Raw genomic sequence first — 14,063 nt, 5'->3', positions numbered from 1 at the left:
ATCAGGTGGGTTTGGGGGAGTTTTTACCTCCTTGGATTAGTACCAGGGGGGTTCAGAGGTTTGGGGGGCTCCCTAGCAGGGAGAGGCTGAGCCACCCCAAAGCAGCGCAGCCCCTGGATACTGACCCACATCCCCAACACACCAATGGCCCTGAAGGGGACAGGGCTGGGCATTGTGGGGACACAGGACTCTCCCCCTCAACCCAAACACCCCAAACCTGCCACCAGAGCAGACCCCTCACCCTGGATCCCACCCCGCAGCAGGTGGGACATCACTGCCAATCCCTCTGCGGGCAGAAGGACAACACAGAGGCACCACCTGCCACCAACCCCAAGGAATTTTACGTAGGACCTACTGGATTTGCTCTGCCTCACGTCCACCACCTTGGCGTTGGCGCTGAGCTGGTAGAGGGTCTCCAGGAGCTGTGTGGTCTTGCGGTAGAGGGTCTGTGTGGGCAGCCCCTCACCTGGCCGGTCCCGGGCCACGGCCACCCGCGGCACCTGCAGCGGGGCCAGGCTGGCCAGCTCCATCTTCATCTGGGCACCCTGGGAGACAAGGGAAACCAGGGTTAGGGACACGGGGAACAGGGAACACGCCAGGAAAAGGCCCTGGGACACCCATGGAAGTGACATGGGGCTTGCACATGTGGGTGGTTGGATTTGGGAGTTGTTAATGAGCTGCTCCATCCTGTCCATGAATTAATATGAATTAATATCCATTACAATAGTTGGTTAATTGGATTATTTGCTGCTGCTGTGCCCTGTGGGGTGTTCATTAATCAATGACTCAATTAATCCACCAGGTTCAGAGGTGTCTGGACCAAGGGGACCAGGGCTGGCAGGGACATCACCAGCACCCCCAGTTCCACCGACAGTCCCAGCTCCCAGTGCTGACCCTGCTCTCAGCCCCTTCCCCTGGAGCCCTCCAGATGAGAGGCTGTTCTACAGCTCATCCCGTATCCCACAGGGATCACATCCCACAGGGATCCCACTCCACTCCTCCCTGACCTTGAGCAGGTTGTTCTCATTCTTGAGGTGTTTCAGGGAGAGCTGGAGGGCGTCGATCTGCTGGAGCAGGAGGGGTGAATCCTTCACCTGGACGGGTCCGGAGCCGCCTCCTGGCACCTGCCCGGCACCAACACCTGCAGAGGGGTGCCCACGTCAGTGGTGCCACCCATGACGGTGGCACAGGGACATGGCATACTATCACCAACACATGGCACCTCCCTCGAGAAGTGCCACAAACTCCCAGTGCCCCTTCCCGAGGTTCTCCAGGTGGGTATCATCCCACTCTGCATCCACCACAGTTCCATGCTCATCCCTCCCTTCCCAACCAGGGTCAGCAGCACCCGAGCAGGACCCAGATCCTTCCCTGGCTCCCAAATGGAGCTGTGTTCCAGGGTTTGGGTGTCCCGGGATTTATTTCTCCCCCATGCACAGGGGGCTGCATGCAGGCTGTGTCCATACCTCGCTGCTGTTCCTCTGCAGCACAGAGAGGGGCAAAGAGAGACAAGAAAAATCAGGATTAAAGCTCCTGATTGGGTGGGAGAGGAGCTGTGGCTGGAGCAGCTCCGGGCACCCACAGCCATATCTGGGACTGACCCCATTACCAGCAGCTGGGAATGGGGTCAAGCAGGACCCCTGCAATGCTCCCCCAGAGCCAGAGGTTTGGCATGGAACACCCAGGCTGCCCCTGCTCCTTTGGGAATGAGAACGTGCCAGCAACATTTCCTGGAATCCAGGACTCGGGGAATGTGGGAGAGGCTATTGGCTCCGTAAGAGCCAGGAGCTGCTATGGGAGCAGCATGTTCCCAAATTCCTGGTCACTCCTGTGCGAGGAGGACAGCCCAGCCCCATTCCAGCCGTGTCCAGGGGTGCTGGTCACTCACCTCCGGCAATGCCGGACACGATGGAGGCCACGCCCGAGGCCGGAGCCCCCCGCAGCCCCTCAATTGTCCTCTTGGACTGGTTATTCAGGCGCTGCTTCAGCTCCACCTTCTCTGACTCCAGCTGGTCAATGTCAGCCTGGAGAGCGTCCATGGTTTCCTCAAACTCCCTGGGAGGAGAATACGGAGGGATGTGTGAGGTCAGGGATGCTGCTGGTCCAGGACCCCTCATCCTGTCACTCCATCCTTTGTCCCCAGCCCCTCTCCAGCTCTCATGGAACCCCTTTAGGGACTCTGAGGATTCCCTGGAGTTTTCCCTTCTCCAGCTGAACATTCCCAGCTCTCCCAGAGCAAAAGAGCTCCAGAATCCTGGAATGGTCTGGAAAAGATCTTAAATCCCATCCCATTCCACCCTTTACATGGACAGGGACACATTCCACTGTCCCAGGTGGATCCAACCTGGTCTTAAACACCACCAGGGATCTAGGGGCAGCCACAGCAAATCTGGGAATTCCAGCCCAGCCCCTCCCCACCCTCCCAGCCAGCAACTGCTGCCCAAGATTCCAGCCCAGTGTCCCCTTTCCCAAAGGGAAGCCATTCCCTGTGTCCTGTCCCTCCAGGGCTTGTCCCCAGTCCCTCTCCAGCTCTCCTGGAGCCCCTTTAGGCTCTGGAGGGGGCTCTGAGCTCTCTCTGGAGCCTTCTCCAGGTGAACATTCCCAGTTCTCCCAGCCTGGCTCCAAAGCAGAGGGAATCCAGCTCTTGGAGCAGCTCTGTGGCTTCCTCTGGATAAGCTCCACCAGCTCCACAGCGCCAAACTCACTTCTCCTTCTTTTTGAGCAGTGTCTGGGTCTCATCCAGCTTGGTCTGGATCTTTTCCACACGGTCATCTGCGTCCTTGGACGCGCTGTCCAGCTTCTTCTCCAGCAGACTGAGCCGCACGTTGGCCTCGCTGAGCTCCTCGCCCTGGAGCAGCAGGGGGGGAATCAGGGAGCTCCAGGGAGCCCCTAAATCACCAGCGCCCACAGCTGGAACCCACAACAGCTCCCAGCTCCCACCCTGTGCACCCCAGGACACAGTGGGGCAAGATCTGGATGGCAGCATCTCCTTTCCCATGGGAAAACCATCCCCAGGAGATTTGGATGGGGCTTGGGATCAGCATCTCTATAGGCAGGAAGTCACCAGGAGTGTGGAGGTGAATCCCACAGCAGCCAGAAAGGCAGGGATGGGTGAGGGACAGGCAGGGATCAGTGAGGGACAGGCAGGGATGGGTGAAGAACACCTCACCTTGATCTTGAGGGACTTCTTCAGCTCCTTGATTACCGTCTCCCTGTCCTCCAGCTTCAGCCCCAGCCCCTCAGCATCCGTGATCTCTGCCCGGAGCGCAGCTGCACGGAGCTCTGCCGGTGGCGTGGGCTGGACCAGCAGCACAATCAGATTTTAGGAAGAATCCCAGACACTGCAGCTGCCCAGCTCCCTGTCCTGGTCACCCACAGCTCCCTGGTGACTGTGGGCAGTGACAGAACACAGCCCAAACCCACCTTGTTCTGCGGGCGGTCAGCGTCATACTCGCCCTCCTGCATGGCTGTGGCCATCTTGTTCATGGTGGCCATGAGGATGCTGCAGGACTGGCGCAGGCACTCGTAGGGATTGATGCCCTGGGAGCCGTAAATCTGGGAAAGATGGGAAGGATGTGGGTGGTGGCCTTGGGCCATGCTCACAGCCCCTGATCCATATCCCACAACTGGTATTTCCCTCTGATGGTCAAGGATGTTCCTCTGATATCTAAGCATGTTCCTCTGATGTTTAAGGGTGCCCCTCTGATGTTTAGGATGGTCCTCTGATATCTAAGGATGTCCCTCTAATATTTAAGGATGTTCCTCTGATATTTAAGGTGTCCCTCTAATATTTAAGGGTGTCCCTCTGATCTTTAAGAATCATCCTTAAAATTTACATCCAACATGAAACCTTCACTTCCATCAACAAATCCAACCAACAAAATGCAAAAAATTCCACACACAAAAATCAAAGTAACACCAAACAGAAGTGGACAATTTACACAAAACGCACCCCTTGTCCCTTCACCACCATTACACCAAAATCAGCACAAAATCCCAAGACATCACATCCATTGTGTTCAGGGAAAGAGATGGAAAAGGCTCTGAAGAGCTGAGGGGGCTCAGCCTGGAGAAAAAGAGGCTCGGGTAGGACCTTCCCTCTCTCTACAAGAATTCCCCATGATCATTCCCTATGAACAGGGATGGAATGTGGGAACGTGGGCAGGATACACCCACCACATGTGGCAAAACCCCACCACATGCCCTCAGCGAGAGCCAAGGAGCTGCAGGGCAAGGCACCATGCACAAGTGGCATTCCTTGGCTGCACTCCAGCTGGGAATGGTGGGAAGGAAGGAAGGGAGTCCCACCTGCTCGCTGACTTTGAAAGCCAGCTCCTCGAGGCGTGGGGCCGGCAGCCCCTCGTTCTCGGCCAGCGGCGCGATCAGCTGCGCCCCAGCCGCCGCCACCTCCTGCAGCACGGCCACCACCCACGTCAGGTGCTTCCGGCATTCCAGCAGCGTGTCCGACACCTGGCAGGGAAAACGGGATGAGAGGGAATGGCACGAAAATTGAGGGCTCCTGGAATTCACACACGCCCTGGGATCATCACTGGGATTGGGGGAAATAATGGGAAGGTGGAGAGGAAACAGGTCCTGGGTGGAAATCCAGGTCTCCATGTGAGATGGGAACACAAAATCCAGATGATACATCCGGTGTGCCCAGGGAAGGAGCTCCAGGAGCAGCAGAGGGAGCTGGGAAAGGGGCTCAGCCTGGAGAAGTGGGGGATGATGGGGGACTTTGTGGCTCTGCGCAACTCCCTGACAGGAGGAGGCAGCCAGGGGGCGGATTTGGGATCTTATCCCAGGGAACAGGGACAGGAGGAGAGGGAACGGCCTCAGGCTACGGATATTGGGAAAATTTCTCCTGGGAAGGGCTGTCCCACCCTGGCACAGCTGCCCAGGACAGGAGGAAGTCCCCATCCCTGGGGAGATTTAACATCCAGGTGGATGTGGCACTTGGGGACGTGATCAGTGGTGCCCTTAGCAGTGCTGGGGGTGCGGTTGCACTCAGGGATCTCCAAGGGATTTTCCAACCTACAGCAGTCCCTGATTCCAGGATCCCACCTCAGCTCACACCACCTCCCTCTGCCCTGAACTGCTGCCCAGCTTTCCTGGGGTGTTTGCTGCCAGCCCAGTGCATCCCACAGCTCCCAGTTTGTGCCTGAAGGGTGTCCCTGCCCTGCCCACCTGCGCTCCGAATCCCAGGGCCGCGGGAATTCCCGGCGCGTCCGTGCCCGGCATGCGGCGCCGGATCTTCTTGCAGAACTGGCGGATGTCACTGCAGGACGTCTCCAGGTCCTTGAGCAGGATGGCCAGGTCGGCTGCCTCCTGCCCGGCCTGGGGACACAGAGCGACCTCAGAGGGACATCGGGACCTCAGAGGGATACAGGGACAGGGAGGGGTATAGATCTCAGAGGGGCATGGGGACAGAGGGACATGGCAACACAGAGGGACCTTAGAGAGAGGGACCTCAGAGGGACACAGGGAGAGAGATGGACCTCAGAGGGACATATGGAGAGAGAAGAACCTCAGAGGGACATGGAGGGACATGGGAACCTCAGAGGGACATTAGAATATGGGGACCTCAGAGGGGACACAAGGAAAGGGAAGGGGACAGGGACAGAAGGACTTAGAGGGACCTCAGAGGGACATGGGGACAAGAGGAACTGTAGACAGAGGGACCTCAGAAGGTCACAGGGAGGGAGTGGGACATGGAGGCACCTCAGAGGGACAAAGAGACAGAGGAACATGGAGACACAGAGGGACCTTAGGCAGAGCAGAGGGAGCTCTGACAGACGCAGGAATAGAAAGGGACCTCAGAGCAACAGGAGGAGACAGAGGGATTTTAGAGGGACACGGAGACAGAGAAGGACGTCAGACAGAGGGACACGGGGACAGCAGGAAGCTGGGACATGCCCAGCCATCTTGGCAGGTGCTACCTGGAGGAAGATCCTACCTGGAGGAAGATCCTACCTGGAGGAAGGCCCGCAGCCGGCACACCTCCACCCCCATGCAGTCCAAGGCACTCTGGGTGAACTGTGGGCACAGACACAGACACCCTCAGCAAAGGGACAGGGACAGAGACAGAGACAGGAAGGGTCCTAGGAATTCCAGGATGGACCCTGCTACCACCCCAGGATTTTTGGGAGCAGGGAAACAGGCTGAGGCAGTCAGGTAACTTTTGGTCTGTTTTGGTTTTACCCAGGGAGTGCAGGATGCTGGTTATTTCCCTTGGGAAATCCAGGATACAACCCCTACCCCAAGACATGAGGGTCTCCATATCCCCATTCCTGCTCTTCTTATCCTCATGTCCCCATTCCCTGACTCCAGTGCCACCACTGGGGAAGAGTGGCTGCACTGGGGAGTGGGAGCAGGGGCACCTCCCCTCCCACAGGGATCCTGGGGGACACAAAGGTGGAAAAGAGGGATCAGGGAAAGGTTGTCCCAACTCACCTTGATGTGGTCAGCCAGCTGCAGGGTGCAGTCCTCGGCCTGGTCGGCCAGGTGGATGCTGTACAGGTGCTGTGGGAATGGCAGGATCAGCATCCACAGGTGTTGGCACACATGGAAAAATCCAATGTGGGAACACTCAAAAAAACCCCCAAATTTTGACAGTTTGGGCCATTTTCTATATGGAAGTAACAACAGTGCCTCTAAAGAGCTGGTGGTGCTTAATTCCACAGCAGTGTGGAAGGAAGAAACGTGAGATGGGAGAACCACATTCCCCGGGGACACCGAGCAGGGGATACAGCCACAGTCACCTGGCTGACAACACCCAAAGGAAAGGGCCTCCAAAAGGCCCTAAATCCCAGCTAATCCAGGGTCTGGATATCCAACAGGGGAGGTGTGACCTGCCCCCAGTGTCACCTGGTAGTACTTGATGGCTTTGGTGAGCGGCTCCACGTTGACAGTCTCGTCCAGCTGGTCCTTGTGGAGCAGCTCAATCAAGAAGTCCAGGGAGCGCTCATGGACACTCATCTCGGGGTACAGGGTCCCAACCTTCTTGTACACCTCCACACTGCAGCGGTTCAGGGCCCTGAGGGGACAGGAACAAAGGGGATGGGTGCATCTCCGGGCAGGACATGGGATATGGGAGCCCTGAGGCACTGCTGGCCTGGGGACAGGGACACAGCCATGACCTGGCTGGTGCTGGAGGGCTGGCTCCTTCCCAGGGAGGTTCACAGAGATGTGACCCCTCACAAGGGAATAAGGGGATCCTGCTGCGTCTTTGTAGCCTGGCTTCCAAAATTCCTTCATGTGTCATCTCTTGAGAAGGAGATGAGGAACCCATCCTTCTTTTTAGCCTGGTTCCCAAAATCCCTCCTCATGCCACCCCTTGGGAAGGACATAGATCACAGACAAGGGGATCCTCATGAGGGAATAAAAGGATCCCACTGCTTTTTTCTAGCCTGGCTCCCAAAATCCCTCCTCATGTCACCCCTTGGGAAGGACACAGAGAGATCTAGAGAGGGGCATCCTCACCAGGAAATAAGGGGATTCTGCTAGTTTTTCCTAGCCTGGCTCCCAGAATCCCTTCCACTGTCACCGTTTAAGAGAGACAGAGAGAGGTCATGGAGAAAAGGATCCCACTGGTTTTGGTTTTTTTCCTAGCCCAGCTCCCAAAATCGCTTCCCATGACATCCCCTGGGACACACACACTTGGAGGGTCACAGAGAAACGACCCCATGGCAAGGCAATAAAATCCATCTCACCTCCCTTTCCCAACCCGGCTCCCCAAATCCCTGGAACTCCGCCCGCAGAGGGTGGGAAGGGGCGGGGTGGGCCAGGCACTCACTGCTCGTATTTGTGGAGTGTGGCCTGGAGCAGGCTCAGGGAATAGACGAGGCCGGCGGCGAAGCTGAGCTGCTCCCCCGGGGCTCCTCGCAGCCCCGCCCGCTCCGCGCAGCTCTCACTCAGCTCGAACCTCTCCTGCGCCTGTTTGCTGATCAGCTCGGCCTGCGGGGGACAGGGAAATCCTTCGGGTGTCCCATGTTTCCCTGCTATGTCCCGCTGAGCCATGGATAACAGCCTCTGCAGCCCCCAAAAGTGACGTGTCCTTGCAAAGTGACCACTGGCACCGCGGCTGAGCGCTCTCACCACTGAGTCACCACCCCGGGCTGCTTCCTCCCCTTCTCTTCTCCCAGAATGTGGGAAATGGATTTGTAGGGAATTCTGAAAGCCTGACAGCAGGCTCACATAGGATGCATCTGCATGCAAACTTTGAGATAAGAAATTATTTTGCAATGCCATGGAATAGGACCGACACTGTTGCGTCTGTTGAAAACGAAATTGAACTAGAAACAAGTTTCAAAGGATGGCTTGCAAATAAGACTGGATACTTTGGAGAAATAGAACTATGAAAGATGCACTGCACTAGGTAGGACCCACGAGAGGTAATTTTAGATGATTGGCTTTAAGGCATTAACAGCATTGTGTGGCAAAAGCTGATAGGCCAAGAAACACTTAGAACGTATTGTAATTAGGAAACAGTTTGCCTTCTGATTATGATGGTGTGAATTGTAACATCTGTATTGTCTCACCCTTCACATGAGACTGAAAATGGACTAACAGTATGTATGCAATACATACTCACATAGTATGTATTTGTATGTAAACTTTGTGAGCCTTCTGTCAGGCTTTGAGAATTCTCTACAGAGCCATTTCCCACACACAGACCACTTTATCATCATGGAATCATGGAATTACTGAGGTTGGAAAAGTCCCTTAAGACCATCAAGTTCAACTGTTCCCCCAGCATCACCACTGACTGTGTCCCCAAGTGCCACATTCACAGAGCTGGGGACTCCACCACCGTCCTGAGCAGCTGTGCCAGGGTTGGACACCTCTTTCCAGAAGAAATCTTCCCAATATCCCACCCAAACCCCTCCAGGGATGGCTACTCCAATCACTCAAAACTTCGGGAAATAGTAAACACTCAAAACCCCCAATTCACCTGGGAATTCCATTTTTTTTAAATGGAAGTAACAACAGTGCCCCAAAAGAGCTGGTGGTGCTTAATTCCACAGTCAGCAGCGGGGAAGGAAGGGATGTGGGATGGGAGAACCACATCCCTTGGGGTCAAAGACGTTGTTTTCCAGCCTGTCTCACCTTGCAGATGAGGCGTGGGATGAGCAGGAGCACCAGGACACAGTCGTGGTCGCCGCCGTGCCGCAGGAAGCTGTCAGGCATGAAGGAGGTGAGGAGGGACACGTGGCGGTTGGCCTGCTGCACTTCCATCTGCCGCAGCTCCATCTCGATGGCCTGAGGGGACACACGGTCACACGGCTGCTCCAGAGCCTCCCCAGCTCAGGGGGGAAAAATCATGGGATGCTGTTGCTTTGGAGAACGCCTCAATGCCTGGCTGGGATCTCCCAACCAAGCCAGTGCCACCCCCTGTGGGCCTGATACTTCTGGGTCTGAGAGATTTTAGCCTGCTGGCAGCTGCTAACTTTTTCCCCAAGGAAAAATTTCTCAAGAAAGCTTCTCAAAACAATCTTGGCAAACAACTATCCTTTCTCAAACAATCTTTCTCCAGGTGGTGTTTTGCTGTTTCTCTAGTTTAACCAATGGGATTAGAGAGGTGTCGTTCCTATTCACCAGTCATATAAAGTCTGTATCAGAACACCTTATAAAAGGTAGTAAGAATTAGACAACAAAGCCTTTTTCTATGCTCTTTGCCTTCTGAAATATTTGAAGTCTCTCATCTTTCTTTCGTGTCCTACGACAACCCCCTGCCATGGGCACCTTCCACTAGCCCAGGGTGCTCCACCCTGGCCTTAGACACCGGGGTGGGGTAGCCAGAGTTTCTCTGGGAAATCCATTCCAGGGCCTCCTCACCCTCCCAGGGAAGAATTTCTTCCCAATATCCTGTCTATCCCTGCTCTCTGGCAGTGGGAAGCCATTTCCCCTTGTCCTGGAGCTCCATTCCCTTGTCCCTGGTCACTCTCCAGCTCTCCTGGAGCCCCTTTAGGCTCTGACAGGGGCTCTGAGGTCTCCCCAGAGCCTTCCCTTCTCCAGGTGAACATTCCCAGTTCTCCCACCCTGGCTGCAGAGCAGAAGGGCTCCAAAATCATGGAATGCTTTGGTTTGGAAGGACCATCCTGTACTACCCCATGTTGTGGGCAGGGACACCTCTCACTATCCCAGGCTGCTCCAAGCCCTGTCCAGCCTGGCTTTGGACACTTCCAGTGGTCCAGAGACAGCCACAGCTCTGGGAGTACCCTGGAGCCTGTCCAGGGCATGGATAAGCTCATCCAGGCCTCCTGCTGGCCCTACCTTGGCGTGGGCTTTCGTCTCTGCAAATTTGATCTTGAAGTCGAACATCTCAGGGGGCGGTTGCTGCTGCTTCTCTGCAGATGCTTCCTGCTGGCTCATCAGCTCCCTGTTCACATCCTGGCCACAGGGATGTGGGACACAAGGACATGGAGATCAGGGACCCCACACCCTCAGCAAACACCTCCCCAAACCTCCCAGCACCTCCTACTTGGGGGGCTCCTTGTGCAACAGCCAGTAAAGGCAAAGGGGAGGGAGAGACACCAAGCGTGTTCCAGCCCAGGAATATCCACAGGCTCATTCCCCAGCTCTCTTCCCTGCCAGGAGACCTGAACCCAGGGCTGGGATAGCCCCTACAGAGAAGAATTTTTTTCCCAACATCCCATCTAAATCTCCACTTTTCCAGTGGGAAGCCATTCCCTGTGTCCTGTCCCTCCAACCCTTGTCCCAAGTCCCTCTCCAGCTCTCCTGGAGCCCCTTTAAGGTACTGGAAGGGGCTCTGAGGTCTCCTTGAAGCCTTCCCTTTTCCAGGCTGCACATACCCAGCTCTCCCAGCCTGTCCCTGTAGGAAAAGGCACTGGGGACTCCCCGTGGAAGCTCCACAAGGAACCCACTCAGCCCCAAGCCATGTCCTGCCATGCCCAGGTCCACTGGACATTCCCAGGAAATGCTCCAGCTCCGTCTCTCCTGGCCACCAGGTGACCTCCAGGAGAAGCTGGGGGTGTCCCCAAGGGGCCTCACCTGCAGGTGAGCCGTGAGCTCACGGTACTTTTTGATGGTCTGCTGGTAGTCAGCCACGGTCTCCTGCGCGGCCTCCACGCGCTTCTCGGCCTCGCGCACACGTGCCGTGGCCATGTCCAGCTGCTCCCGCAGCTCCAGCTCCGTCTCCCGGGCGTTCTCCTGCAGCTCATCGTTCATCTCGTTCATGGCTTCCTGCCAGGAGGTGGCACCGCGGGGACAAAGTCACACGGCGTGTCCCAGCACTCTGTGTCCCCAAATCCCTCTGGCTGCACCACTGGGCAGCTCAGTCATTTCCAGCCCCTCATCCTGACCCCCTGGAGCAGCTGTTATCCCAGGGAATTCTTCCTTACCAGGTCCCCAACGGTCTCACGCAGCTCCCGGACCTTCTCCTCCAGGTCCAGGTTTCTCTCTGTCAGAGTCTCCACCATCTCCTCAGCTCCCAGCGCTGCATCAACCTGCAAGGACACACATCCCAATCCATCCATGTCCCAGAACACACATCCCAAACCATCCATACACCAGGATACACATCCCATTCCATCTGTGCAACAGGACACACATCTCTGTCCATCCATACACCAGGACACACATCCCAATCCATCTGTGCAACAGGACACACATCCCAATCCATTCCAGCACATGGTTGCACAGACAATTTTAGTGGAGAAATGGGGATTTTGGGGGCTCTGCCCTACCAAGAGCCCACCTGAGCCATGGCAGGTGTGACCCAGCCTGGAAGGATTGCAGGAACAGGGATCCTTCCCAGGGGCTTCCTGAGGAAGGATCATCATCATCCCAGCAGGAAGGTGGGATGGGTGGGCACGGAACACTGTCCATGCCCTGTGCTCAGGAGTCACCACACCCAGGCAGAGCCCAGCACAGCCCCACTGCTGGAGTAGGGTTTGGAATTAGGGAATACGGGACCAGGAGTGTTGGTCCCTGCAGTGGGATCACTGCACGTGGCTCTCCAGGAGTCTCAATGCTCCAAATGTCCCCAAACTGCCCTGGATGTCCACAAACAGTCCCAAATATCCCATCCCACCTGTCCCTCACCTGCTCCTTGAGCTCATCCACTGTCTTCTCTGCCTGCTTCACCTCCTCCTGCAGCTTCTCCCGCTGCTGCCTCAGTGACTCCAGCTCCGTGTTCTTCTTCTCCATCTGCTTCTGGAGCTTCACGTGCTCCTGTTTCTCCGAGGCAGACAAGTCTCGCATCCTGGGACAGCCACAGGTCCCCTCAGAGCCAGCCCAGGAGCACCTGGTCCCTCCCTGGATGCTGCTCCTGGGGAGCACCAGCAGAGCCAAGAGCCCCTGCCTGCTCCAGACAAGATAACAGAGCTCATCCATTCCCATCAACCCTTCCCTAGTGGGGACATGAGCAACGTTCCCAAAATTCAGCTCATTTACAGCAAGGGATGGGTCCCAGCTGAACTTCTTGGCTGTGGATTCCCAAATGAAAAGCCCTCGAGCCTCAAGCCCTGGAAAGTGGGATCATCCAGGAAAAGGCAGATCCCAGGGCTGAGCAGAGTCTGGAGAACAGTGCTGGGATACTGAGCACCACATCCGTAGGGAATGAAGCATGAGAAGGGTCTGGAGTGGCTCATTTTGTCCCCATCCCCACTGATCCCTGTGACAAGAGACTCTCCTGTGGATGCTTTAAGAGCTCAGCAAAGATCCCAGATACATCAGCAGGAATGACATGGGCTGCCCTAGAGAAGGATTTGGATCGGTGCTCTCAGACTGAGGGGGCACAAGAGGCCTGGGAACGCATTTTGGGAAGCACAGGTGGGCTCCCACCTGACAAGAGCCTCCTTGAGCCTGGCGTTCTGCTCCTCCAGCTGTTTGACCTGATAGCTGGATGCTGCTCCATCAGAGCCTGCGGAGGAAGGGAGGAATCAGAATCCCAGAATCCTAGACTGGTTTGGTTGGGAAGGGACCTTAAATCCCACCCATTCCAACCCCCTGAAATAGGCAGGCACACCTTCCACTATCCCAGGCTGCTCCAAACTCCATGCAACCTGGCCTTAGAAACTTCCAGGGATGGAGCAGCCACAGCTTCTCTGGAAAAATTCATTCCAGAGCCTCAGGATCCTCACAGAGAACTCCTTCCCAATATCCCACCTAACCCCAGCCCCATTCTCCAAGCCCAAAGTCCCTCTACTTTCCCACCTTTCTCCTCAATCTCGTGCTTGAGGATCTCCAGGTCCATGGTGAGGTATTCCACTTTCTCCTTGAGGGAATCCACCTCCTGCTGCAGGGACTCTGCCCGCTCCTCGGCCATCTCCTTGTCCAGTGTGGCCATCTCGATGGCGTCGGCCGTGTCTGCCATCTCCTCCATGTACCTTTCCTTGGCTTCCAGGGCATCCTTGGCTTCCTGTGGGCAAGGACAGCAGGTATGGGCACCCACAAAGCTGGAGAGACCCCACAACAACCCTCAGGAAATTACTGTCCCTAAATTTCCCAAATTCAATGGACACTGGTTTATCTGGGATGGGAGGGGACGGCCCAGTGCTCCAGGGTGTCCCACTCCCCGCTTCCCTGCTCCACACCCAGGGAGCCTGGCAGGAAAATCATCTGCAGGTGAGGACAAAGGTAAGGAGACAGGGAATACTGGAGCAGACAGAAAAATCCCTGGGGAAAGAAACCAGGAATCCACCGTGGAAAAGTAGGGCAGGGAGAAGGAAATGCTCCTTGGCTGCTTGGATGGAGTCCTGGGAGCTGCAGGCACAGGGGAGGGGGGAAAGGGAAGCACCTGGAACTCCTGGAGAGAGAGGGGGAAAAAGGATGCACTTGGAGAGACACAGAGAAGAGGGGAAACACCTGGAGAGAGAAGGAAGAGGGAAGCACCTGGAAAGAGAGGGAATAAGGAATCCTAAGTCCCACCTTGGCTCAGCCTGATTCCCAAATACATCTGATGTCGATTTGGAGCACAGGAAATGACCTTGAGTTGCACCAGGGGAGGTTTAGTTGGGAAGTTGGATATTGGGAATTTGGATATTGGGAAAATTTCCTCCCAGAAAGGTTTGTCAAGGCTAGAATTCCTCCTGGAGTCA

General features: G+C 55.9%; 1 protein-coding gene across 7 annotated transcripts in view; it reads right to left on the bottom strand.

Annotated features, from left to right (window-relative positions):
- The window catches only part of DCTN1 (dynactin subunit 1), a 48,946-nt gene that overhangs the window by 1,612 nt on the left and 33,271 nt on the right, over positions 1–14,063 (bottom strand). For 5 of the 7 annotated variants that reach the window (XM_066317512.1, XM_066317507.1, XM_066317510.1 and 2 more), the window contains 20 exons: positions 13,180–13,384; positions 12,808–12,886; positions 12,067–12,226; positions 11,364–11,468; positions 11,014–11,205; positions 10,276–10,392; positions 9,109–9,261; positions 7,796–7,956; positions 6,868–7,036; positions 6,454–6,522; positions 5,974–6,036; positions 5,188–5,337; positions 4,309–4,470; positions 3,424–3,555; positions 3,170–3,298; positions 2,706–2,848; positions 1,889–2,055; positions 1,467–1,481; positions 1,008–1,141; positions 356–545 (listed from right to left, as the gene is read on the bottom strand). In XM_066317512.1, coding sequence (XP_066173609.1) covers positions 356–545; positions 1,008–1,141; positions 1,467–1,481; positions 1,889–2,055; positions 2,706–2,848; positions 3,170–3,298; positions 3,424–3,555; positions 4,309–4,470; positions 5,188–5,337; positions 5,974–6,036; positions 6,454–6,522; positions 6,868–7,036; positions 7,796–7,956; positions 9,109–9,261; positions 10,276–10,392; positions 11,014–11,205; positions 11,364–11,468; positions 12,067–12,226; positions 12,808–12,886; positions 13,180–13,384 — 2,695 coding nt within the window. The remainder of the gene's footprint in view (positions 1–355; positions 546–1,007; positions 1,142–1,466; positions 1,482–1,888; positions 2,056–2,705; positions 2,849–3,169; positions 3,299–3,423; positions 3,556–4,308; positions 4,471–5,187; positions 5,338–5,973; positions 6,037–6,453; positions 6,523–6,867; positions 7,037–7,795; positions 7,957–9,108; positions 9,262–10,275; positions 10,393–11,013; positions 11,206–11,363; positions 11,469–12,066; positions 12,227–12,807; positions 12,887–13,179; positions 13,385–14,063) is intronic. The other 2 variants (XM_066317508.1, XM_066317513.1) reach the window with 1 other exon arrangement.

Source organism: Sylvia atricapilla, chromosome 4 (genome assembly GCF_009819655.1).
Source record: "Sylvia atricapilla isolate bSylAtr1 chromosome 4, bSylAtr1.pri, whole genome shotgun sequence".
Taxonomy (NCBI): domain Eukaryota; kingdom Metazoa; phylum Chordata; class Aves; order Passeriformes; family Sylviidae; genus Sylvia; species Sylvia atricapilla.
This window is presented reverse-complemented; position numbering and strand designations above follow the sequence as displayed.